The sequence below is a fragment of the Sturnus vulgaris genome, chromosome 14 (assembly GCF_052056855.1).
Source record: "Sturnus vulgaris isolate bStuVul1 chromosome 14, bStuVul1.hap1, whole genome shotgun sequence".
Classification (NCBI taxonomy): domain Eukaryota; kingdom Metazoa; phylum Chordata; class Aves; order Passeriformes; family Sturnidae; genus Sturnus; species Sturnus vulgaris.
The window spans coordinates 7,691,639-7,718,851 of NC_142256.1; the positions used below are offsets into that span (position 1 = coordinate 7,691,639).

Below are 27,213 nucleotides of genomic sequence, written 5' to 3' on the forward strand. Positions count from 1 at the left end.
GAGCCACAGAAAAGCTTCCATGGATATTATTCTAAGTTCCTTACTCTTTTTTTTTTGCTCTATCCACTCAAACCCAAAGTGCTGGTGCAAGATTAGAGCTGTCAGAAGGCAGCTGCACTACCTAGAACAGGTTCCACAGGTTTTTTGTGGACTTCATGCAAAAGCATTGTTCCTAAAAGCAGAAAATATTTTTTTATTTGGAGAATTATTTTACATCTTTAATCTAAATTTATCATCTATAGGATTAGTCCTAAATGAAGCCATTCTGATCAATTATTTCATAGAAAAGAAAGCACCATCAATACCACAGCCACCAAGGCACCAGGCACTCACTGGTCAGGAAATTGCTATCAACTGCAGATTATTGAGTGCAATACCTTCTGGGAGAAAACAGGACAATAAACAAGTGTGAAAATTAAACCAGAGTTGAATCAGACTTCACTGTTAGCAATAGTTCATAGTTAAGTAAGACATTAGAAGTAGCACAGTTGGGTCACAAGGAGAAAAGAGTAAACTTTTCAGTTATCCCACTGAAAAAAATGAAGTGAAATGCACTTAATGTTTGAAAAATCACATTGTTTCTGCCCCGAGGCAAGCGGCTGTTGGAGAGGGAGTTGTGTGTCATTCTGGCTTGCACAAAAATCACTCAGTTATTAATGCTGGAACCTCATTTATCAACTTCAGTATCAGTCACTGAGCTCTTACTGGGGGAAAAAAAAAGAAAAAAGTGCCTTTGTTTGCTCTGAATTGGTTTGGGTTTTTTGTCATATTCAAAATCTTTCATTATATCCTCACACAAAACACAAATTTCTTTTTCACTTTTCTTCATGCTTTGTTTTTGCCTTCTACTGTGAGGCAAAGGGGGAACTTTCCAGATCCTTCCCCATGATTTTCTAGTGAAAAATATTAAAAGAAATCACTGAAGATTTTTCTACCAGTGTTGCACAGAGGAAAAGCATTTTCTTGACCAGTTTTACTTCAGTAGTGATGTACATTTAAATAATTCCTTTTTAACTTCTGATTCACACACTTTGACTCATATTTCAGTTAGAAACCTCAAAAAAATTTTTTTATTTATTTTTTTATTATTTTTTTTTTTTTAAATTTTTTTTTTTTTTGGTGACATGTATGTACATGGCAGCAGATCAGAACCACAAGCAAAATTACCAGTCAGAAAATTAAGGTAAAATAATGAGAATACTTAGAATCAGAGTAATCAGTTTTGAAACAGCTTTTAGGAAGGACTTATACCAACAGTTATTTACCTAAAATTTAGGAGACAATGCTCTTTGAGTGTAATTCACTCCATATCTGTCAATACAAAACACCAGTGCTGTGTCTATTTTACACCTCAGAGCATCAGCCCTGCCTGCTGATGATGATTACAAGATTCTAAATTAAACTCACTGCTATTACACAAAACAAAACAAAAAAAAATCCTGCAGCTAAAGATTCACAGAACAGGTGAGTTTCAGAGCTATTCTTTTCAGGAACACTGAAAATTCCTTCCATTCACATCCTGAGCACACTGTTCTCCTAGTGAGTGGGAAGCTGTAATGACATTTCACCACATTTTAAATCAGAAGCTCAAATATCCCAGAACTGTAAGCAGGTCTAAGCAGGCAGTGACAGAATCACAGAATTGAGGCAGTGGGGCCCCAAAATGCAATATATTTGAGATGAGGGCTCCTTCCCATTCAGATTTCTGTGAGGAGTGTAATGTCTATGTCCATCAGCCCCTAACAGCCCAGCAGAGATCACTGTGCCAGCTGAAATTTCTATTCTTAAGTGTGGTAAGTTCACAGATGAGAGAATCCTGGCAGCTGAACTCCACTAATGAAGATTTGCATCAGCAAGCATGACAAAAATCCATCTCCACACCTCCCTCCCTCAGCAGCTTCCCCAACATGCTCCAGTGGCCAGGCAGTGCAGCTGAATCCACTGACAGACCACAGACCAGGGGGATGCAGGGAGAACCCCCCCCAAAAAAAGCAGAAAATCACAGATGCAGAGCACATTGCACCTTCCAGCCCCTCCTTCAATGGGCAATAAAGCTCCTCAGCAGCACCAAATCAGAAAAATCTTGTTCTGAAGTTAAAGATGACAAAGCAAAAAGATCACAGGACCCTTCCTGAGTGACCAGGTGTAAATTTGCCAAGATTTACTCTATCCCTATAGTAGGCATTCTATTGTTTTCAAACAAAAGGCACATCTAAAATAGCATTCAGTAAAAAAAAAAAAAAAAAAAAAAAAGGCACAAGAAGAAGGAAAATGCACAGCAAGTTCTGATGAATCTTTGCAGCTTTACCTTCTTTGAATCAAGCTGCCACAGAGAAAACTGTGCTCTATAATTGTGCATGTTTTGACTAGACAGGCTGATACCTAGACAGGCATTTGAAATGTCTGAATGTTGTTCTAAAGTGCATGAGCAAAGATTTCAGATTTTGAAATTGTGTTACATGAAAATGAGACTGAAGAAAACTCCTCTCCCTTCTTCTCATCATTCCCATGCAAATGCAAAGAGAATTAAGATTTTTTTTGTCAGTGTGGAACACTTCACACAGTTTGCTCCCACTGAGGTGAATGTCAAAAATAACTGAGCTTTTACAGAGCTTGCAGACAAATAAACTTTAAAGATGCCATATGTTTCTGCACCAAAGAAAATTTCTGTGAGGCCCACAACTGCCAAAACAATGGAAATCTGATGACATGGAAAGTCAGTTTGATTTTTATAACACTCCAGATATCCTAGTTTGGAAAACATTATTATGAATAAGCTCCTTCATAATTTATCACTTGGTAAAACTCCTTTAAAATAATTACCTCGACTACATCCCCCCAAAAAAGCATGCTGCTCTGAAGGTCTATTGTCAGAACCTCTGCCCCTTGCCCTTTCTCACATACAAATCGAGCAAAATTTGACTTCTTGCATTAAGACCATACTCTCCCTCTTCAGTTTCCTGTAGTTTATGGTTCAAAGTGTCCTCAGCAGCTTCAGGAGTCTCCAATTGCTTCCCCATAAAAATTTCAGCTGTGGCACTGCTGAATTTATTTGCCCACATGACCACTAAAGAGATATTTTGGGGGTTTTTTTAGTAGAAAAACCTTTCCATCTTTGCTTGCATGCTTTTTGAGTACAACTGCTATAATGACTTTCTGTCATTTTATAGATCACTTAGACAAATTTAGCAGTAAAGCAAAGGCATAATTTCCTTTCTTTAAAGACCTGAATCAATACCATTCAGACAGACACAAAATTTAGAGCTTCCAAAGAAAACATATATTTTTAGCTGTAACACAATATTATTTCAAATATCTGAGTAGAAAGTCTTGCATGGACAAAAGTAACAATAGTTGAGATGAGCAGCCTATAATAATATCAGTCCCCATTACAAACTGAAGAGACACTTCAGGGAACAGAATCTTCTTCAGAACTTCTGGCTTGTAAAAGACCTGCACTATGGTAAAAGTGATAAATGATGAGATTTTCCCTTCAGATCAGGCATCTTATTTTCACTTTTCAAACTAGCACATCTCCCTTTTTAACTGAACTGACTTTCAGTTCTCCAGCTTCTCCTCCAGTTTTCTGTAAAGTCAGAGAGTGCCTGACACAAAATCACCCTGAACCACACCTGATCCTGTTGGTGTCTGAGGCTGAAGGGTGGTGGGACAGCAGCTGGAGACATTGTGCCTCAGGGATATTTCTATTTATATTCATATTTATTTCTCTTTTTTGCTGGCTAACAGACACAACTCTCCAGTAGCCCATCCTGAGACACCATCCAGAGCCCCACAGGAGACAAAACTACCCAGAGTACAAATACAGAGCCAGGAAGGAGAGTGACTTTTAAAAGATTTGTTGAGCTTTAAGAAATTCTTTACTCATTTTTACTTACCAAGAAATACAGTTTTCATTTAGTGACACTCCAACACAACACAAAAGACTTCCTCTAAATGGCCCAACTTATGTAAATAATGCCTTAATGAAATTCCATAAATTTAAATTTTTTAAAAATGTGAATTCATGTGTTTAAAGGTGAATGCTGTTCCCAAATTAGTGTAAAGGGCCATTATGGTGATTAGTTACCCTTCCTCCAAACAAGGTGTTCACTTTCATGCAGAACAATAAAGAAGAAATTGAAGCTATCCTTCTTTTATCCCTAAAAGAAGGATAGCTGCAATTTTACCAAAATCAGTACAAACAGTAACAATAATCTCTTTTTCTTATCTATTCAGCATATCATCCTGACAATGTTAGGTGCAGCTCTGTGAAGATAAGCTGCTATCTGCTCGTGAGCATTAAAAAAACCCCACAGTTCTATTCTGATTTTCCAGATAGGAACCCACTGTCACAGACCTTTAAGGCACAGATAAAAGGAAATGCTCTTTCCCCCAGCCAACTTCTGCAGAAGAGAATTGCTTCCCATGCCACTTTCTAGGTTTTTACTGCCACAGAAGGGACTTTGAGGAGTCACGAGCTTGCTTTCTTTGTTGGCAGCATTAATGCACGACAAAGTGTGTTTCAGCAGACAATGGCAGAACCTTTTTGACTCACAGGAACTGTACCAGAGCTCCATTGAAAAAAAAAAAAAAAATCACTTAGATCAGGCCTACAGAAATGCTGAAAACAGCACTGCCCTCTCCTCAGAGTTATGGGAGTTCAAACAGATGAACAAACTGGCAAGAGGCTTTACTGATACGTGATTTAACTTAAAACACTGAAATACATTTCTTAAAAAAATGTTATCCGTAGTTATATAGATTGCCATGCAAATTTGTGTTGGTAAAGGGAACAAAATAGAATAAGATAAACAACATATCCTGAAATTTTCAAAGATATGATGACTCCTCTGAATGAGAAGACTTTTTTATGTATTTTATTATCATTACAGTTGTAATGAAACAAAGTTCCCAGAAAAAAAAAAAAATCAGCTGGAGGAAGAAATTTAGCAGACTTAATCATGCTGAGGATTTGTTCCCAAGGAATGTATTAAGTCAAACATATTATAGAGTTAAAATGTATTATCAATAATAAATTAAACACCCCTGAAGTGTTACTTCAATGATTAATTCCTTGACCAACTAAAGCTTAACTAGAAAACTATCCCCACTGAAAACTTTGTGATACTTGGGAAGAAAGAGAAGTAAACAGAAAAGTTTTATTAAACTGTTTAAGATATGGATAAATATTAGATTATATTTCCAGTGACTTTTCTGCAGGGTTTTGAAGAATAAGGGGTACTTGAATTCTCAATTTGTTTTTAATTTTAATCTGAGGATTCTTTAGACATTTCCTTAGTTGCACTGCATTTCTAAGAAGCTAACACATAACACCTTTTTTTCCTGGTTTATCAGGCACAGCAGAAAATAAATTAGATCAATTATGCTGATGCTTCTAATTTTTCCCCTAACTTTTCCTGTCAGCTGTCCCAATCCACCACGTTTAAGGCTCCTTCCAGTCTGAAAATGGCACTGAAACTCTCGGGGGAAAATCCTCGCCTGCTCCTGAGAGACCTTGAAGCAAATCTACGCCCAAATGAAGGCTGCAATTCCAGACTCCATTAATATTAAGAACCACTGATGAGCTCCTGTGAAGCTTTCTTGCTTTCCACCTGGCCTGGATTGCTTGGGCCAGGCTGGAGGGGCCATTCCCACTCGGAGCCTGCCGAGCTGCTCGAGGTCCTGCGGTGAGGTGGGAAGTGCCATGCTGCCATCTGCAGTCAGGACACCACCACAGGGATCCCTGCCTGCTCCATCTCCTCACAGACAACGCTCCTTTCCCTCCTCTTTTTCTCCCTTACCACTCGGGAAGCTCGAATTGTTTGTTTTACAATGCCTCGATCAAATACGAACTTGCAAAGTTTTGCTCCTTGCAGGAGAACTTATCTTGCAGCGCTCCGACCTGGAGTTACGGGATTGGCAAAGTAAAGAGGGGAGGAGGAAAAAAAAAACACCTTAAAATCTTAAAACCTTAAAATTCCATTACCTGTCTGGTGTGTATGGGGCCTGGGGTCTTGAAGCCTCCTTGACAGCTGCATTCAGAAACACTGTAAGGGTCCGAGCTGCTGGATGAGCACTTGGAAAGTGAGTCACAGCCCACCACAAAGGTGTTATCTAGAGGCAATTCCTGAATGACATGGTGCTTCTTGGGGGGTACAGGAGTCTCAGGTTTAATTTGAAAGGTAGGCTGCGGAGAAGCAGACTTGTAGTGCTTTGCTAAGTCTGGGCTATCAGGTTTAAATGTGGTTGGTGTGGTGGCCCAGTTATATTTTCCCATAGTCTGTTCTTCTAGCTCTACGGGAATGTCTAAAGTGCCATTTATGTGCTCGTGGCCAGGATCATCAGGCTTAGACTCTTCAATAGTCACAAAGTTGAGGAGGAGACTCTTTGGAGAGCGCTTCTTCTTCTTCTTCTTTTTCTTGATCTGCCTATTCTCTTGGTTGGGGGAAACCCATTCCCCACTCTGCTTATTCTTCTGGACAACCTTGTGCCTGGGAGTCTGGCGGCACCGGACTAAAGCGGTAACAAAAATTACCAGAATAACTGTCATGGTGCCTGCAATAATGGCAATGATGATCTTGACATAATCATTGGTCTGTGGGGTTATCTCACCATCCCCAATGTTCTGGCCCACTGGAGTTTCCATATTCCTACGCACCAGCTCTTGCACGTAGGAGCTGTTGGTGACGGTCTCGTTCACAAACAAGTGCACAAGAGCTATGGTGTAAAGAGACTCCGGCTGTCCCAGGTCATTCACCTTGATCACCAGTCTGTGCAAGCCATGATCTGATCCAATTACCTTCTCTTTCAAAGTAATATTGCCTGTTAATTGGTCAATGGTAAACAAGCCCCTGGAGTTCCCACCTATGATGCTATAGCGGAGCTCTGCGTTCATTCCCGTGTCGTTATCGACTGCAAAGACTTTAGTGACTACAGACCCAGGGCTGGCTGACGTTGGGACCAGCTCATAGGAATAATTAGATGAGGGAATAACAAAAACGGGCCTGTTATCATTTACATCAACAACATTGATGGTCACTTTGGCAGTTGAGGAACGCTGCAGTCTTCCTCCGTCCACTGCTTTCACCTGGAAAGTGTATGACCCCTGCTGCTCCCTATCAAAGGTAATATTAGGTCTTATTACACCAGTAAGTGGATCTATAATGAAATTATCTCTACCATTTAAGATAGAGAGGGTGACCGCAGCGTTGTCTCCCGCGTCAGCGTCCGTGACTGTGATAAGCCCCACTGTGCCATACATGGGCAGGTTTTCTGGCACATAGAAATTATATTCACTATGTGTGAAAGCAGGGCTGTTATCATTCTGGTCCAGCACTGACACCGTCACGGTAGCATTGGTCTGCAAAGGTGGCATCCCGTTATCCTTAGCCAGCACAGTGAAAGAGTACCTGTCTTGCTTTTCTCTGTCCAGCTTTCTCACTGCTGTCAGGATGCCTGTGCGGCGGTCCAGGTTGAAAATTGGGGGTGCATCAGAGCCCAGGATGTAGCTGATCTCGGCATTCCGCCCGCTGTCAGCATCTGTGGCGCTGATCTTGGTTAGCTGAGTGCCAGGAGCGTTGTTCTCAGGGATGGAAAGGCCGATGATTGGCTGCGTGAAAACCGGGGCGTTGTCGTTTTCATCTTTAATTTTGATCAGGAGCATTGCAGACTGGTTTAAGGGAGGCTTCCCAGAATCTGAAGCCACTATTTTGATGGCATATTCCCGTGTAGCTTCATAGTCTAGAAACGTGGCTGTCTCCAGGAGAAACTGATTATCAAACACTGGTTTTAGCCTGAAGGGGACATCGTGATCTGTAAAACAGGTAACTTTCCCGTTCTGATCAGCATCCTTGTCCATCACCGTTATCAAAGCAATTTTTGTATTGAGGGGAGCCTTCTCAGACAAAAGCACTGTCCCATTCACAGGGTTGATGATGTACCTCGTGTCTATCGATGGGACGTTGTCATTGATATCTGTGACGTTGACAGTGACCGTGGCTCTCGAGGGAGTGGAGGTGCCATCGCTTGCCAACACCGTCAGCTTGTGCACAGGAGATTCCTCCCTGTCCAGCGGCTCCCTGATGGTGATGAGCCCAGTGGTGTTATCGATGGCAAAGAGCCTTTTGGCCAGACTGGAGATCTGGTTGCTGAAGTAGAAGTGGATTTGTGCATTTGAGCCCAGGTCAGCGTCGGTGGCGTGCAGCTGGGACACGGAGGTGCCCACGGGGGCGTTTTCTGGCACGCTGACCTCGATGTCGTTCTCTTTGAACACCGGGCGGTTGTCGTTGACGTCGGTCACTGTCACCTGCAGGATGGCAGTGCTGGACCTTGGGGGGCTCCCACCATCTTCAACCTTGATTTTCATCACATAGGTGTCCTTCTGCTCCCTATCCAGGATCTGCTGGACAATCAGTTGAGGCCACTTATCTCCCTCAGGTGTCTCAGTTATGTCAAGACCAAATACATTTTGACCCTACAAGACACAGACAGGACACACTTTAGCTTGACAGTGCATTTAAACAGAAAAACATCACATTATTTTTCTGAAATTGTCATGGGATATATATTTATACATATACTCTATACAGGAATATACATTTTTATATTTATTTTCCACATCTAATTTTGCTTTAAGCTCCAGAGCCTGGAGAAAGCTTCAGAGCAAACATGGCAATAAACAGATACTCTAGAAAAAGGGGAAATGTGGGAGTGATGGTGATTTTTCCATCCAGATCCTCTATTTCTAAAGAAAAGTTATTAAATTCTTGGACAGATGTAATTCAGTTTCTCTGTTGTGTGGGTGAGTGTGGAAATGAGGAATGAAGCCCAAGTTCAGTCACTGGAGGACCTATTCCAATATTCTATTTCAAGGAAATCAACAAAGATAAAGGGATCATTTCTCTGTTTGTGGAGCAACTCTGGACATGATCTGAAACCATCAGCATAAAAAAAGAAACAAACAGAAAACCCCAATACCATCATTGATAAAATGCTTATTTCATAATTCAGATGTCAGATCATACAGACAAAACTAAGCCCTAACAGTTCATCAGAAATATATTTCACAACTCATTAAAACTATTCTTCTATTCATCACTATATATTTTATATTTCCAGTGAAAGTTACAATCCCAGTGAAAAGAGAAGACCTATTTTCATTTTAAAAAATATCACAGAACTGCGAGATCAATTTGAAAATGATCAATATTTTTTTGAGGTTTGTTGAACATTTCTGGAACTGCACCAAAATGCTGCATACATTGCACAAACATAGCTTTTTTTAAAAACAGTAGTGCTGACAAATCTGCTACAACAAATATTGGAATCTAGAAGTAAATTCCCCTCTCTCTTCTGCTGTCTCTTCAGACAAACAGGAATTAAGAATAGTGTAATTATCCTCTTTTCTCATATCTCACCACTTAGAGGAATGATGAAAAGGCAGTTTTCCAGCCACATCTTCCAAAAGGGAAGGGCTAGAATGCAGATGGCTAATGCTGAATGCATGGAATGACCAGAAAAAGAGAAGGCATAAATAAAATTGTGGACTAAATAAAAGTTTCTTTTTATGTGCTGTATTTGTAATAATGAACAACTGCTCTTTCTCTGCTGATTCTTCTCATCTTTCACCCTCACTCAGGTAACTGCCATAAAATCATGGATGGTTTGGAAGGGACCTTAAAGATCCCCTCATTCCAGCCCAGACACCCCAGAAAAAAGCAAAATAAAACCTGCCCAGTGTTCAAGGTTCCTCATTTCTCATTAATTGCAAAAGATTTGCATTCCCTGTATCTTGCTACCCACCACCAATGAGTGCATTTATAGCTTGTGTCCACTTCTGAGTGAGGCTGGGCTTTCACTGATTTGTTTTCTCAAAGCCAGATTTTGACCCTACATAAGCCATCTTTTATTTCATGGGACAGAACTATTCATCCACACATCTAAAATTACTGTGCCACTTGCACAGCATTTGTGGCAACATTAAGTTGCAATTGGGGACAGTATAAAGTAAGCTGGAACACACTTTGAAGTAATAAAACAAATACAGATTTGGCTTCTATAGCAGAAGGCATGAAAATATAAGCCCTGCAAATGGTTTCTAAATCAAGATTATACATTTTGAACCAATTAGGGTAAATTTTAGAATGGTAATTCTATGCTGATAGGAAGCAGAGCATGAGTTTCCTCTTCATATTCAATCTGGCTAGCAGTTATTTGCAATAAATTTCATAATTACTAAGAAATTATAAATTATATATCCTATGCTTTAACATAGATTCCAGAGGAAAGAAAATAACAGAAGTCAGAGTAAAAGCAACCTGTCAGCTCTCTTTACTTCTTTATTTGTACACAAGCTGACAGATGGGCACTGATTATTCTGTCATTGAATCCCAAAACTACAACAAAAACTTTGTACAGACTTTGCATTCCCGTGGCTGTACATGTGTGTGTGCCCATCTCTGCTTTTCTGATCCAGTATGGCAGAGGGGTTTTTCATCACAGCAGGTGAGTTTGATATTAAATATGGTGCTTTAGCTCCCCAGCACTACCACTGAATGACTAGAGAACAGAAAAGAACGCAAAGATCTCTTCCAAGTTCATTATTAACACTTGAATAATTTTCTATGGGAAGAAATATTATCCATGTCTATTTCTTCCTATTCATTACAGGTTTAGACATCTTTTTAAACCACAGAAAAACCACTACAGAGAAGTAGAGTCTCTCTAAACTCTACCAAGATTATTTCATGTTATTTAAGAGATAAGGTTAGATGTGACATGCTGCAAATTAGCAAACACATTTTCTAAGAACAGATAGTTCTCACTTTCTAAATACTCAAAAAAAAATATGATGAAACATTCAAGAAATATATTTTTAAGATTATAAATATCTAATTGTCTCCATTATTAACAGAGAAATTGAGAGCTAAAATGACAAACATGAACAAAACCTTCAGGATTAATTTTTGATGCTGAAGTAAATGGCTCTATCATCATTAAAAGTTCAGTGAAGTTAAAATTTCCGTTAGGGTCAGATTTCTGTTTGGACAGAACTGCACCTCAGTCACCACATTATCCCAGTAATCTGAAGGATTTGTTCACACTGGGAAGGGCAAGGGTCCATTGGAAAAGAACAATAGATAATTAACAGCTATGGAATATCTTTGCCCATTAAAAGGACTGGTAGAAATAATCTGCTCCATTGATATCTCTACCCTTACAGAAGAATAAGAGTGAGAAATACCAGAGATTGACTTCTTAAATTTAAAAATACAATTTAAGAATTAACTATTGGAGTCAAACCAGAGTTATACCCATCTCAGAGCCTGGATTAGGTTAAAGAGGTTCCCAAGATCCCTCATGGGATCCCTCAGGGGCCACAAGGAGCTCTGTTACTTTATCCAATTTTCACAACAGTCTTTTTTCCATGGATTTACTCACACAGCCTCTCAAATAATGAAATTTTCTTGTTGAACACTCCCTACTGTGTATATTTACCTGGTCATTTGTAATGGATCCAAATGTCCTTTTCGGAGCTGTTTTGGGCTGCCATGTGAATAAAAAATTAGAGAGTATTTTAAAAATTGCAACATTGAGGTGGTTTCATAAATACATAATCAATGACACACGGACACATAGTGTGGTGAGCCAGAACAGCTCAAGTACCACAGACAGGACTGGATGTGACAAAGTGCACCAGAATCCTCCATACAGATACTGCAGTACCAGAGCATTTCACCACAGGATTTTGTTAAATCTGTGGGGTACTGAGTGCCTGGACATTGTTGGGAAGAATGGGAGAACAGATCAGCTTCTGGTTAATGCTGATAACAGAGACACAGCCCACTGTGTTCAAAACATCCTATGGACTTACACATGCAGAGCAGGGAGTTGGCAGAGAGCAGGAATTTCTCAGAGAAGTGAGGAAAGGAAAGAATATTGTGCTAAATAATGCTACAAACCCAACTGCTTGTAATACAAAGTACTGAAACTGAGAGGCTACCAGTGATTATTCCTTAAAACACAAATTATGTAATTGTGTGTAACAAGCATCCATTGTTAGGCTGTCCTCGAGTCTTCCTTCAAAAGAGGATTCTGAATCTCCAGAGAAAGCCACAGGAGCAAAGGCAGCTCATTGTTTTGTGGCTACAGCTTCACCCTACACTCATTATCAATACTTCAGGCACTGTAAATGACAAACACTTCACATGATGTCCTTGGTTCAACTGAATCTCAAACAGAAGTCAAGGGCTATGCACAGCTCAAACTTTTACTCATATTCTACAGTAATTCATTTCACTGACTACTGCAACAAGCTGGAAGTACACATTTATTACATCTTAACTATCATCTTAAAAGAAAAAAAGGAAGAAGAAGAAAAATATTAAAAGGCTCGTTTCTCATCAGAAAGTAAATCAGTAACTCATTAAGTAATTACTTAAAGAAAAACCTTTAGCTGAAACGTAGCTTTGAGTCCAAAGTACCCTAAAATCTTTTCAGAAAGTCCAGAAAATAATGCACATTTGCTAAATGCTGGCTATTTCACATGGAACAACACAGAAAATCTTTGCAGGTCTCCTACAAAACAGGTCCCAGGCACTTTTTCCTTGCCTGTTTTTGCCAGGACACATGGAACTGCTTTGTGACTGTGCTGTCTATCAGCAGAGAAGAGAGTACAGCAGCAAAACTTTAATTCTCAGTGCAGAAATCACATCACAGTTACACAGTGGACAACGTTTTCTCTAAAAGCTGAAAATTAAACTTGCATTTTTCTTTTAAAAGAGATACTTTGGCTGTGAAATTGTGAAGTGCCAAAGCCAAGTTAATGTCTTAAACACAAAATATTCCACATGGTAGGCAATAATGGATCTGTGTGTCTATAATGGGTGCATATGAATGCACTCACATCCAAACCACCCTAAGTGGTGTAGCTCTAATAAAACTCCCTTGTCTGCTATTACTCACCCAGTGTGCAATTTGCTGTCCATACATTCTAGAAAATTACCATTTGTTGGACAGCTGTCCTGCTTAAAGACTCCACAGCCACTCCTCTCATGACATCCCAGAGCTTACAACCCAAAGTTACTGGAAATAAGTGTCATTAGTAGCAGCAGTTACCTTACAAACTGAGTGGCAGAACTTCAAAGGAGAAAAATAACATTACAAAGGTAGGAATTGTTTATAATGCAGACCTCAGCAGAGTTGCTTATAGATTTGAAACACTCTCTTTGTCAAAGCAATGCAGCCTTTTAATTTGTAGGCCAAGATTCTTCAGACTTTTGTTCAATTTATGGTTTTCTGGCAGTGTCATGCACCGTTTCCATTGGTTTCAGGTGTATTACTTAAACTTTAGAATTTTAAACTTTAGAAACTAACCACGAGAATGCAACTTTAGGAGCTAAACTTTAGAACTGCAAACTGCAAGCAAAGTTCTTTCATTTGGAGACACTTTGGCCAAAACAAGGGAGGTCAACAGCTGCAGGTAACAGCCAGGGAAGCAACCTCCCCTCCTAATCTGCTCCGTTATAGTGGTTCAGAAATATTCACAGACATCTTACTGAACAAAAAGCTACATTCTCAACACCCTAAGGATATTCAGATTAAGGTATTAAACATGTTTGAGCTTTGCTCTGAATTCCCATGATAAAGCTCCAGACACCTGACTTGCCTTTCAGGATGTTTCTGCCTTTGGAGTCTCACTATAGATATATAACGAAGGGGAAAAAAAAAGAAAAAAAAAAAGGATTTATATCAGGCAACAATACACCCAACAAGCACATTTTGATATTTGCATTATACAAGGTGACAGTTACATATTTGCTCTATTTCCTAGCTGAGAGCAGGCACAGAACCGAGGATGTGCGAGAAAGAGAAATAAACGAGCACAAGCCTCCAATGCAGCCTTTGGAGGGGAGCTCTAACAATTCTGTAGAGCTGCTCACAACAGCTCCTAAATCACAACCTCATTTTGCCTGGACAGCCAAAGGCAGTGTCTGAGCTCCCAGGGGCACGTTTGGAGCTCGGGGTGAGCTCCAAACAACAACCAGGTGTTGGTGAGGGGTGAACCAGCTGTGCCCTCCTCTCCTGAGCACATCAGCACTGCCAGGCAGGAGGGGATTAAACCTGGCAGCCACTTGTGCACCAGGAAATACAAACAACCCCCAGAGCTCTGGAAATTCTAAAGCAGGGGCTGTGCAGCATCCCCAGCTCGCTGTGATTTCAGTGGGACTGGGGGTAATGGATATGTGTGGATTCGGTTCGTGGCAAATGGGGTAATAAAATATAAAATAGATAGAAACCCTTGTGCTTTGCTGAAAAGGAGTAAAAACATCTGTAAATCAACATCCATTGAATTGTGTATAGTTATTATCTCATTCCCTCCTATGCACATGTGCACACACAAATTCAGTGTGTACAATATCTTTAAACTCGTGGTACCATTGTTAACAAAAATCCATATTCTAACCTCTGATGCTGCAGCTTTTCCAACAAGTTGTTTAGCAAGATTGTCTTCTTTGACCTAACACCCTTCTAAAGCTCAAGTTCAGCTGGGAGAAAAATCACTCTATCTTCCCTTTATGCTTACACTTCTAGGAAAAAAATGCTGACAAAACTTCCATCTGAATAGGAGGAGCATCTCTCACACACAGAACCCCCCACACTCCCAGAAACACAAGGAAATTCTTTCATGTGCAGGGACAGCACTCCAATGTGCATGTGTCACTGCTTTATGAATGCTGATTAAAAAATCCACAGCCTTAACTCAGAAAATTCACAACCCCTGTGGGAAAAATATAACAGGATGAGGAAAAAAAAAAATTTAGCAGAAAAGAGTTTGCATCCTCCACTTGGAACAGATTTCCCCCAGCTTCCACAAGCAGGTTTTAGGAATTCCAGACCTGTCACAACTACTGCAGAAATGACCTGATCATAAGCCTCTCTCAAGGCCTCCACTCTGCAGGGTTTTGTAAAAATCAAAATAAGAAAGAGTGTGTGCGTGTGACATTTCACTGCCACAGGATCAGTTTTGCTTCTGAAGGAAATCAAGCTATACTTTTTCAAGGAATGAAAACTTATCCTTCTTTTATTACTCTCAGAAAATAACAGTGAGACTCCCATATTAAACTGTAAAAGTGTGTGACGTAAGCAAGTGCAAGATGTCACTTCACTGCACATGGGGAGATAATAAATAATACTGCAATTTCAGAGTAATAAATGGGAGACAGTGGCTGAGAGGAAATACAGAGACATTGAATTCTAAAACTCAGCAAATAAAAGTCTTTTCACCATACTGATCAAGGAGTGTGGGGCATAAACCAAAAATGTATTTTCTGGTGCTGGATTTCTCAGGAACTTGACTTCCTCCTCCAGTGTTACTGACTCCTATTTATGTGACTCACTAGAACAAGAGCAAGATAAAAAAGAAGAAATATTTCTTTACTGTAAGGCAGCAACTTGAGTCTGAAAGTCAATTTTGAAAAGAAATCTCTTGCTACCTGTGTGTATTGAAAGTTCTAGCAAATAAATTGTCCTGACTTTCCAGTTAATGAGTTATAGTGTGAGAAAATGCTTTCCTGTGAGTTTGGGATCAAAAAAATCTTATAAGTGTATTTGATTTATACTTCAATATATAGTTTTACTCAAGAATATATTCCTTTCTAAAAACAAAAGTCAAACTCCAATTTCACTCTAATTTAACGCACTTGAGCTATTTCTTGTCTTAAAATCAGAGATGGAATTGATGTCACGGATTTGTAAGAAAAAAAAACAAATTTAAGAATATTAGATCGGCATGTTTAAAAGGGAAACACCAAACACTCATCATTCCATTCCAGCTTTTCTGCTCAGTTTTTGCTCACTTTTTATATTCCCTAATATCACTTCCACCATGAATATACACTAAAAATTATGGCTAATGGACAGGGATTTTCCTCCAAATAGGAAAAAAAAAATCAAAGAAAACCATAAGACCATAGAACACAATAAGTCAATATTTAAGCATGAAGAACAACAGGTTCAGAAGGTAAATACAATATCCAGCTCCTGTTGCAGGGGTCTAGATTAGTCTCAGCAGGTGATGTGAATCCTCCAATAAATTGTGAACTGAGACAAACCCTCCCACAGTTCCTGGGGAAAAAAGCAGAGTGGTGACTGTTAGGAGTAAGGTGAGGGATGGGGGGATCTCCTCAGCAAGGCTCATGCCAGAATAAATAACACAGCTCAGGAGTTATTTAGCAATGTGACTGCCCTCTCACAAAGCGTGCTGTTCCAGAAAAAGCAAATTAAACAAAGGCAGGTGAAGCCATTTCTGCCCAGTAACAATCCTAGAAGCCAAGTCAAAGGGGAAATCCAAGTTTTCCCAGGTCTAGGTCCACACAAAATACTTTCCTGAGGTGAATTCAGTCACAGTTCTAAAACAGATGTTCCCAAATAACAGCTCACATATTGCCTGTGGTACAATAAAGCTATAAATTAATTAATTAATAATATATTAATAAATAAAAGGCACACACAGAGATTGGACCTGAGCCCTATTCCTCATGGAAAAACATGAGCAGCTCTGGGGCAGCTGCCACAATTCCAGCCAGGAATGTGCCAGGGTGGCAAAAGCAGAACCGAAAACTTTCCCCCAGCCCCTCCCAGCTGCCCCAGTGTGACCAGAAGCCCTGGGGAAAGAGGCAGCACAGAGAATCCATCCTGCTCTGACACACAGCATCCCTCAGCCACAGCAGCCTGGACCAGGCACAGGGAGGGGACAGAGCCCTCTCTGGGGGTGGCAACGTGCTCTGAATAATTCAATGTCAAGTTTGGCCTTCATGTTGGAAAAAGTGATGTCAACAATTGATTCTACCACACCAAAACCACTATAATATTTCATCCTGAAATCCAGCAAGGATATATAAACTTCTGTCCATCGTCTGGGAAAATGACCATTACTATGGAAATTAAAGCATAAGTCAAACAATTTAACTTAAACAGTCTTTAAACAATTTTCAACTTGGACACAAGGACTTCGTCTACACCTTGATTTCTCCCCTTAATTATTTTTCGATTTCTTTATTTTAGAGGGTTTAGCATATTGTTGAGATTCTTGCACTCTAAGGTATTAAGCCGTGAACAATAATTCAATTTATCATGTTGATGAAGCAGTCACCTAAACAAACAGTTGATTCTGAATTCAAAGATTTAGTTGGGCATGCTGCTATTTTTAAAAACGTTCTACCAAATACTACATCTGTCATTATTCATCGGGTTCACAGATACTGAAAGAGCACAAAACAAGTTGTCTCCAAGACAGGATTGAGTCAATTTGCTCACAGAAATCTGCAGGACTGCTCTCTACAACAGAACAGGGTTCAGTTGTCACGTGGATTCAAAATAGAGCACTATCTTCAAATCCTAGGGTGACACTATAAAACTAAATTTTTTATGCATTCTACCTACAGAGTCAAAGCTCTGCTTGCACACTCAATTAACTTTCCTGGTGACATAAGAAGAGGCCTACTGTGGTTATATGTGGAAGCGCCCATTGTGAAATGTAAAATTAAGTAAAATCTGGTTTGAAATCCAGCGTTATGGCTTTTAACAAAACAACAAACCTAAAGTAAATTAGTGAAAGTTGAATATGACAGCTGAGCCACGGAGCTTCCAAGAGGGCTAAGCAATATTAAAGTTTTTCCTTATTATGCTCTTAGGCACAATCTGATTAGTTCCAACAGCTGCCCAGCAGGAAAAGCCAACCCATCATTCCACAGGAATATTCAAATAAAGCACCTATAGCTTTCAGTGATGCCAGGTCCAGGTAGCACACAGCACTGCACCATGAATTCTTGTCTCCTGATTTACAGTGATGCTCAGGATTTCAAATGCAAATCATGGCAGAAGCTCCTGATCAGCATAATACAAACTACTAAAACCTTTCCTGATGGATAAACTTGTTCCATCTGCAACATACAAAGGGAAAAAAAAAAAAGGGGGAGGGGGAATCCACTGTGCATAAATGTTACTCAAGTCTTTGTTAGAGGCAATGAGTAACAAAAAAGGAATTTTCTTTGCTACCTCGCTTGTGAAACTCAGCAGCCTGAAGCATATGCTGTGCTGTGACAAATGTGCCGATGAACTTTAAAACAAGATTCAAAATAGATTCTGGAAGATATAGAATAGATTCTTCACTCCTGTTTGCAGGAACTCTTGTAGAATTATCTGAATATTCCAGTGCCCTGGATGTGGATTCCAACAGCCACACACACACAGCACTGACTGTGAAAGGTTTCAAGCCTGGGACAGATTTTCAGCCAGCTGGAACCCTGAATCATACACTCCATCATCAAATAATTTTGAAGTTATTATTAAATTTAATCAATAAAAACCACACAGGTTTTAATTCCACAAAGGTAAATTCACTTCTGAAGAAGGCTTGACTGTTTTTCCAGTTCTTGAACATAGGAAAACTTAGGAGAAAACCATATTTCTATATTGCAAAGTTTTCTACCACTGAGTAGCAGAACAAGTTCTGGCTGTATCTCTGGTATTTGCTTCCTACCATAGCTCAAGAATATACACATTTTAAATATGAAAATATGATATGAATATGAAAAATTAATTTTATTTCTACCTAATGTAATACAATGGGCATGAATATTTGTGAAAAATGTCTTTGCACAGTTTCTCATCTCCTCCATGAGCCTATAGAACTACATTTTTAAATTAAATAATAAAATTTACTTCTTTTATTACTGCACCCAAAGCACATTTCATAGACAGGGCTGTTTTCATAGTATAAGAAATGCCACCAGTGAGTTGGTGTAAGCAGAAATTAAAACAAGTGATCATCACAAAATGTAGTGTCTAAAACTTTGCCAATATTCTGAACATTCAAATTTTTAAATTTAGAATTTTTACAAAATACACACAAAATGTCCCTGGAAAAACTGCACATATGGGGAAAAAAAAGAAAAAAAAGAAAAAAAAACGAAAAGAAAAAAAAATATAGAATCAGTGCCTGCCTCTCCTCTTCCCCTTGGGAGGAAGCTGCAGGCTTTGGAAACAGAGACCAGCAAAGACTGAGAAGAGCAAAGTCCTGCTCAGATAATAAATAAAGGTGTCCAGCAAAGGTCATAAAGCTTTAACATAATGCACTTCAAAACCCAAATAATGAAAATATCAGAAGCAGATATTAAAGCAGACATTAAAACACACACTTTTTTGGGTATTTTTTTTTTAGAAAAACAGGTTTTTTTCTCTTTAGCTTTGCCAAAGGTCCCCTTAGACACCAAACTTCACTGCCAAGAGCTCAGGATGATGCTGGCAGTTGAAGATTTGAATTATTCAAATGAAAGTTTTTTTTTTATGAAAGAGGAGCTAGACTACCTCAGATTTTAAAAATAACCATTAATGTAGAATCTCCAGGTAATCTGGAAACGTCAAGGAGCTCATTCAAGTTTGGATATTGTATCTTGGATATTCATCATAAACAAATACTTCATTTGTGTAAAACAAGAAAAGTGTGAAACCATTTACTGTAAAAAAAATAAAGGCTAGTAGGAAAGTTCTGTCAGTGCTTTATGCTCTGTTTTTAAGACTGACTTTCAAATTATGGTATTCACAATATTTCTTGGCTTTCCCAATAAATGACAATTCTCAAAAAAGTGCTAAGTGCCAGAGGACTATTTTTGATATTGGATGGGAAAGAGGATGAGGAACAAAATAGAAGTTACTCCTTTGTTTATACCTTTAAATCTGCTGCAAAAGATTATCTTGAAAAACCCCTAATGGAAATGAGGATGAAAATTATATGGCTGGGGTTAAGATGAAGAGGAAAATGTATTCTCCCAGAGAAAAAGCCATATAATATCCCAGCCTGAAAAGCACAGAGGAATATCCTGACTCAAAAGAAAAAGCAAAGAAAAAAAAAACCCAGAAAACGTCAATTTGCTTGAAAAAGCAGAGGAAAAAAAAACTACAATTATTCGACTTTGGAACATCAGCAATAACCAAAGCAAGAATACATCACATTAATAGAGCCAGCAATTACAGCACAATGAGAGAAAAATGTATTTCAATACTGAGAGCTGATGACTCAGAACTCATTTCTTTTAGCAATGTTTCTTTTTGTTTCTTCAGAATTGTCTGAAATACTCTTTGCTACATGTCCCAGCTTCAAAAGCTCCACGGGACTTAAGTGTTCAGACCAATTATGTTTCTGGGTTAGGGAATATAAATTATTTTGCAATACACCTTTCTTTCAGGAACAAAAATAACTGTACTAATGCAGTCAAGTGCCATGAACCGTAGCTGACACTTGATTTAAATATATTCTTTGATAGCTCTTTCTTCTTAAATGGAAGGAAAATATTCTATACAGTATATTTGAGGGAAAAACTAGCTAGGATATTTAAATCTTTATTATTAAAATCCAATATTAGAAAGCTAGAAGTAAAATTAAAATTAAGAACATATTATTACTATAAAAAGCTACTTTAATATTTTAATTGGGTATTTTATGACAAACCATGAAAAACTGAAACCACTCCTATTTTCAAAACATATCCTAAAAATTGGAAATCTTCCAGTCTTCATCCTCCCTGAAAAGTGAATCTTAGAAAAGTGAGCCTTAGAAAAGAGGGTTGGACAAAGGAAAAATCTTTTGCAACTAATACCCACCTGTTATTCTGCTTTGCTTTACTCAACATTTAGAAAATAGGAGAGCTTTTTATAACCTCATAAGTACACGTGAAAAACGACAGCTATTCCTTAATAACTTGGAAATTTTAATGATCAGAATAATTCTAGGATCTGCTGGAAATCTAATTCAAGGTTTCTCGTGACAGCCATCCAAAATACAAATAAGCCAAGCACTGATGCATCCATTACAGCAGGTAAAGGAAGCAGAAAAATGTAATCCTTGCAAAGTGATTCTGAAACAGGAATTACAGGGGATCCAAAGAACTTTCACAGCACATGCAGTAACCATTAGCTGACATTCTTGTAGAACTTGTGATAATTGTTTTTAATTTGTTCGAAAAAATAATGGTCTTTAAAATGTTTCATGCCTGGATGGTGACATATATTGCTGATTTTTAACTACAAAAATTACCATGAAAAGTTAAAATGCTTTTGGATACAAGATGGCCAATATATCAAGCACGTGCACTAACATAATTTATAAATAAATTGTCCGAAATTCAGACACCTGTGTCAGGTCGTTCTTTAAAGATAAATAAAGGGCCAAAGAGAGGCATCTCTATTCACAGATAATACACTGAATATGTAAAATTAATGCCCCATGGCAATACTGTTATGGGATTGGAAAAAGGCTCCTACCTCTTTCTTTGGTGACATACAAAAATATGACATCTTTAAAATACAGCTGATTTTGAGACAGTAGCAAAAATTAAGGGTTCAGCAATAATCTGTCCCAAGTGCACTTTCATCACCTTTTGTAACTTCTTTGCGTGTTTGCAATATCATGCAAACCAAAGTACAATTTCCTTCAGAAGGGGAACTTTAGTGCTTTAACCGGGGTTATCAATCGAGAGCACGATCGATCACGTAATTGGCAATTTCTTATAAACGGCACAATGTTTTTCTCGCTGGCTGCTGGGAAAAGGCTCCTTTGTCTGTGCTGCCATGCACACGGACTGTGTGAGCACATCCCGAGCCCTGAGTGCTCGGAGAGCAGCCCCACACCTGTGCTGGAGCCATGTGCCCGGGCAGCAGCACAGGATGCTCACCTGACACAGGTGGAGCGGAGCTCTGACACATCCCAGCCCGGCTCCATCATCCCGGCCCCTCAGAACCACGCTAACTTATCAATTATTGTTCCGTGTGAAAGTCAGAGCCTGGCACGCAGACAGAGACACCAAGGTGTCCCCTGCCCTGTCGCACGGAACTTGCAGTGCCTGAAGCAAGGATTTTCCTGCAGCCCTGGCTCTGTCCCCAAAGGGACTCAGGATAACGGGAGCTGACAGCTCTACGGCAATTGTGCCACAAACCACCCTAAAGGAGCCTCGGATCAACCAACAAGAGGCAATTACCTCGAATCCTGACTCACCCCCACCAGTCAGGAGCTGAATTTGATCTCCTCACACTCACAGCTGCAGGAATGCAAATCAGCTGGTTCTCCCTTTTAGAGCTCAGACTTTTTCAAAATCGTGTTCACAGATGACCACTTGGCCGTCCACATCTCTCTAGACAAATTACTACTGAGCAGCATTTTTATTCTAGCACAAAACCTTCTCTACAGGATCATATACTTTGGCATTTTGGGTCACCAGGAAAATGGGTAAGTGGGGTGGAGGATTTGGAAGAAGGTGGATTTTCAGCTACAGTATAAAATAATGAAAATAGATTTATTTTGCAAAGGTGATATAAAAACTTCAGACGGTAATTAGCACATCTCAGGGGAAAAGCATGCATAGGAACCATCCATGTAAGAAAAACCTGATGATGTGTTAACTTTAACCAAAACACTGAACTTCTATCAGCAGATGAAAAAGGGAAAGATGTTTTGGGTCTGACCTATTACCCCCACTGTGGATTTATGACAAAAGTACTCGGCACCACTCAAAAGACAGCCTGTCTGTCCTTTAAAAAGTCTCTTTTTTAAAGGGCAGCTAAAAATTACCTTGGAAAGACAACATGTCCAGCTCTCCCTATTTATTAAATTACAAGCACTAGAGAGTGACCTTAGAGCTTGACTGGAGCTCAACTCCAAAGCAAAAAAAAACCCAAAAAACTTCCTAAATCTATTTGTGAGCTCCCTGAATCCATTAACTTCCCTTTCTATGCAAAATGGGAAAGAAGGAGCAGTACTGAGCCACAAATGTCTGCAGTTTAATCCATCTGAAATACCCCAGCGAGGGTGAGGTCAGTCAGCAGAGTTTGCTGGAGCCACAGAGTGGGTGGGGAGGGAAGGGACTCTGGAGATCCTCTGGTCCAACCCCTCTGCTAAAGCAGCTGCACATCATCACATCCTCATGGGCTTGGATTTTTTCCAGAGGATTGTGAAGTAAGAAAAACAAATCATCCCCCCTCTCCAAGGAGAAACTTGAAATTTTAGTCTAAGCTACATGAAAATGATAAGAAAATGAAACCCATAATAATTAAAAAAAAAAAAATAAAACACACAACTCTCAAATGTTTTTTTAACATGCATCTTATTTTCATCTTGTCTGTAAGCACTCTCACATCCAGGATCTTGTTTTATATAATTTCTCAGTTTTAGGCACCTAAGTACTATTGTTACCTGTACCATCAATACGAGTGTAATTTTATTTTTTGACAATTAGTCTTGAAATATCACTGAACAACTTGTGTTTCCTCAATGAGAAGAGAGAAATACCGAAAATATCTTGTTCTTGTCTATGAGGAAGTCAAGAAATCCCCTACCTGAATCATGTATTGTCCTGAGTATGTATAAGTCTGTAAAAAAAAATTGTCAGAATCTTGAATAGCCATCTTCCTATCAGCCATATTTCCCTTACACAATTGCTAGAAAGGGTGGCCAATAAGAGAAGAAATCAGAAAGTACAAGAATATTTCACTATTAGAGTTACAATAAATTCACAAACAATTTTGGATCTGCAGAAAAATTAAGTTGAAATTCCTTAATTGTGGTAGTGTCTAACTACAATATTCAGTCAGATCTGACAGTATTAATAAATATATATTTATAAGCCGAAGAAAAGCTCATTGTTGGCAGTTTTTTTGGTGATAACAACCACCCCAGGTTTCCTGTGCCCTACTGAAAGGGCCAATAAACCACCTCACTGTCCTCTCGTGCTGAAGCTCACACAAAGAATCACCCACGTTAATTTACATTTAATTGAGTTTAATCCACATTAATTGCAGTGTGACGAGCTATGGGACACGGTTTGACAGTAAAAGGATGGGTGGAGCTTCAGCTCCCACTGGAAGGAATGACACAAAAAGGGAGGAATGAGAATTCCAAGCGTTTGGGACAGTGAGGCTGATCTGAGATAAGAAAATCAAAGTGTCACCCGTGAGTTTGCAGGGACATGAACCATCCTACTTTGATTTTTCTCTGTGTACTGAGCCCCACAGGTGGTGCAGCATTAAAAACAGACCAGAACAAGGTTGTTGGCATTTGTTGTTCTTCCCATTTGTATCTCTGCTCACCACTGGATTATCAACAAAGATTTCATTAATAGGACTTTCTGATACACATTGAGCTACAAATCTAGTCTCAGTCTATAATTCGAACTGCCTGCCTAGATTTATTTCTACATAAAACACATCTTCCACTCTTGATCTTGACAGTGATATGAGTTACTTGATCCAAGACTGCTGTGAGACTCAGAAATAACCAGTTACAAACATGAAATATGATGCTTGAAGTATGATGAAGAACTGTGATTTCCATCTTCCATGGGTCATGGGATTGACAAACTGTATCAGAAAGAAGGGAATATCTTCTATTGAAAGGCATCACAGAGATGATCTAGAGCAGTGAGGTGAAACTCTCCTCATCAGAGGCAAGACTGACGTGTTGTGAGACTGAGCAGGAATCTATTTTGTCAGATGACAGAGGTAATCTTTTGACAGCTACAAGGAGATTATTATATAAATATTATATTATTCTAGGAATGAACCAGCTGCTTCTGATAGGTAAATACAGCAAAATTACTGTAACGGGTAAGAGTAATGGACCTATAACAGTAATAGCAATCTAATTTCCCCCAAACTGTTAAGGATTAAAGGAACAAACTATCAGCACACAGAAGAAAATTCTCTGTTCCTGTTGCACCTCTGCCACTTCTAGTGTACATTGTGTATCTACCTGACAAGAAATGCTAAGCAATCAATTCAATAAAATTTGATTTAAAACATGCACTTGTGTGAATCCTTTCCTATTCAAAACCTGTTCTGAACCAGCTCACCTTTTTAACATTTCAGAGAACAAAGAAATGCTTCACACTAAAACCTTTGCAGCCAAAGCAGAGGCCTGTGACACCTATAAATATTAAGTGTATTAATCAGGTTACACTAAATATCAGCTTGCTTTGAGCTCAAATGTAAGTGTGCTGGAGCAGTGTAATCAACAGCAAGCAGGTATTTATGGCCCCGCGGTGGCCCTGCCTGACACAATGCACATTTTCTGTCAGTCTGTAAACACTGGCACTGCCCTGAAGAGGTGAACAAAGCCCTGTAGGCTGGGCTGCCCCCGGGTGAAAGCAGAACATTGGTGTTTGTGGATTCATCCCCAGTCAGAAATCACTGTTTATTAAGGTTTCAATGTACAATTTGCTTTTGCATCCTACTATTTTCACCTACTACTTCTATTTATGAATGCCCAACTCTTTTTTTCCCTACCATTTCCCATTTATACTTAAAGTAGTTATCTCAAGTGAGACTGAAATGGTTGAGTTTCCCCTCTGGCCATTTATTTTGTGTCTTAGCTGCACCTACCAGCTCCCACCATCATCAGTGTTATGCCATCCTCTTCCCCAATCCAGCTATTTCTCATTCTAAATGAATTTCTTTCTATTGTTAAATAATATCTAAGCTCTCCCTGCTCCTCCTCCCCTCGTTCACAGCAAACACTGTTTATCATGTGAAACCTTAATGTCACTCCCTCTATGGTCACCTTGGGGCATCTCAGCAGAGAAACACAATTTTTTATAATGCCACACACAGCAGCTGTGGGGAACAGCAAGAAGCTCGGTGTCACTGTCTCCTCTTTTCTATTAAACCGTTCCCTTTTTAGAGTTCATGATTTCAAACAGGGTTCAGAGAGAGACTCAGAAAGTTTTGAGGATGCAGAGCCATGAATCAGTTACATATGAAGAAGTTATTTTCTATTCAGGTACACCTGGATAAAATGCAGGCAGGCAAAGAACACTGGAGTGTTAATCAGTGTGGTAATTAAAGCGCTGTCTTGTTTTAAATAAATCAAATCCTGCTTTACAAAGCTTCCACTGAATCCAAAATACAAGATTGCATTTCTTTACTAAGTTTTGTTTTCTACTGTTGTAAGGGGTTTTAATGAGAGGTAGGATATTTACAAAAAAAAAATCTTTTCGTTTAAAGTCTTTAATATTGATTATTTAGTTTGCTAAAGAAACTAAATACACAAATTAAATGCAATCTTTTCCACACCCTGTGAGAGGGGCAGTAAGGTAAATGCAACAAAGTGAGGAAATGTTGTAACACCTGGCTGTTACCTGCCCAAGGAGCTGCTGAAAATGTGTTAAATACCTATAAACCACTCAGCTGAGCTCCTAGTGAGAAATTCCCTCTCTTTTAGAATTTGTTATGGACAGAGACTCTTTCCACCTATATTCGGGCAAAATAGGCCTGGCTTCAAGAACATCTGAATATGCCATTCCAAATGATATCTGATTGTCAGAAACTTCTTTTTGGTTTTTACGGATCATTTCCAAGGTGTGTGAAATTGCTGCCTCATTTAAAGGCAGTAGATCCATAACAAAAAAACACCTGACCAACAGGCATTCAAGAGAAAAATGCAATTAATTCTTTCAGATGATTTGCCTACAGGGCTGTGATTTCACAAATTATTTTGTTTGCAGCACATGCAGCACAAGATTTCAGAAGTTCCAGTCCACACCAGTGTGTTCAACCTTACCACCTTTCTTTCCACTATGTGGCAAAAGCAGTTTTTCAGAGACACTTGAATAACCACATAACTCGTTCTTTTAAATTTTTTTTCACTGATTAAAAATTAAATAATTTGATCTGTAAGAGTAATTTGCACATTTCTTGGTTAAAAAGCTCTCGGGCAGAGCCTCTCATGTTGCACTGCATCTCCAAAAAAGCCCAGGCTTTGTGCCCAGCAGTGCCTTGGGCAGAGCTGCAGGTTGGATTTCAGATGAGCTCCCACTCGTGTGACACAAATGTGTTCCCACTCTGCTGACCTGGTACATTCTCTCTCTGAATGCACAGGCAAAAAAAAATAAGCTCACAAAACAGGTCTGCTATTGTGGTGATCTGAACTGTGGCTCATCAGACCCAGAGACTCCTGATTTCACCATTTTCTACAGTTTCTCTTTTCCTACAATAACAGCACTTTTCTCTCAGATAACTCACATTTCTCTGTTCAAACTGGGTATTATTTTGCCCCATTTTGTGTGTGACCCTGTTTTTTCCATTATTTTCTACTCCTACTGTTATTTATTTAATATGCTGTTTTTCATTCCCCAAAATCTCATTTAATATGCCACATAAAGAACACTC

At 39.1% G+C, this 27,213-nt stretch overlaps 1 protein-coding gene across 3 annotated transcripts in view; it reads right to left on the reverse strand.

Annotated features, from left to right (window-relative positions):
- PCDH11X (protocadherin 11 X-linked) overlaps nucleotides 1–27,213 on the reverse strand; it is a 417,732-nt gene that overhangs the window by 345,610 nt on the left and 44,909 nt on the right. For 2 of the 3 annotated variants that reach the window (XM_088173062.1, XM_014888366.2), the window contains exons 3-4: nucleotides 11,497–11,544; nucleotides 5,987–8,473 (exon numbers count right to left, since the gene is read on the reverse strand). In XM_088173062.1, the coding sequence (XP_088029188.1) occupies nucleotides 5,987–8,473; nucleotides 11,497–11,544 (2,535 nt within the window). The remainder of the gene's footprint in view (nucleotides 1–5,986; nucleotides 8,474–11,496; nucleotides 11,545–27,213) is intronic. The other variant, XM_088173063.1, reaches the window with a different exon arrangement.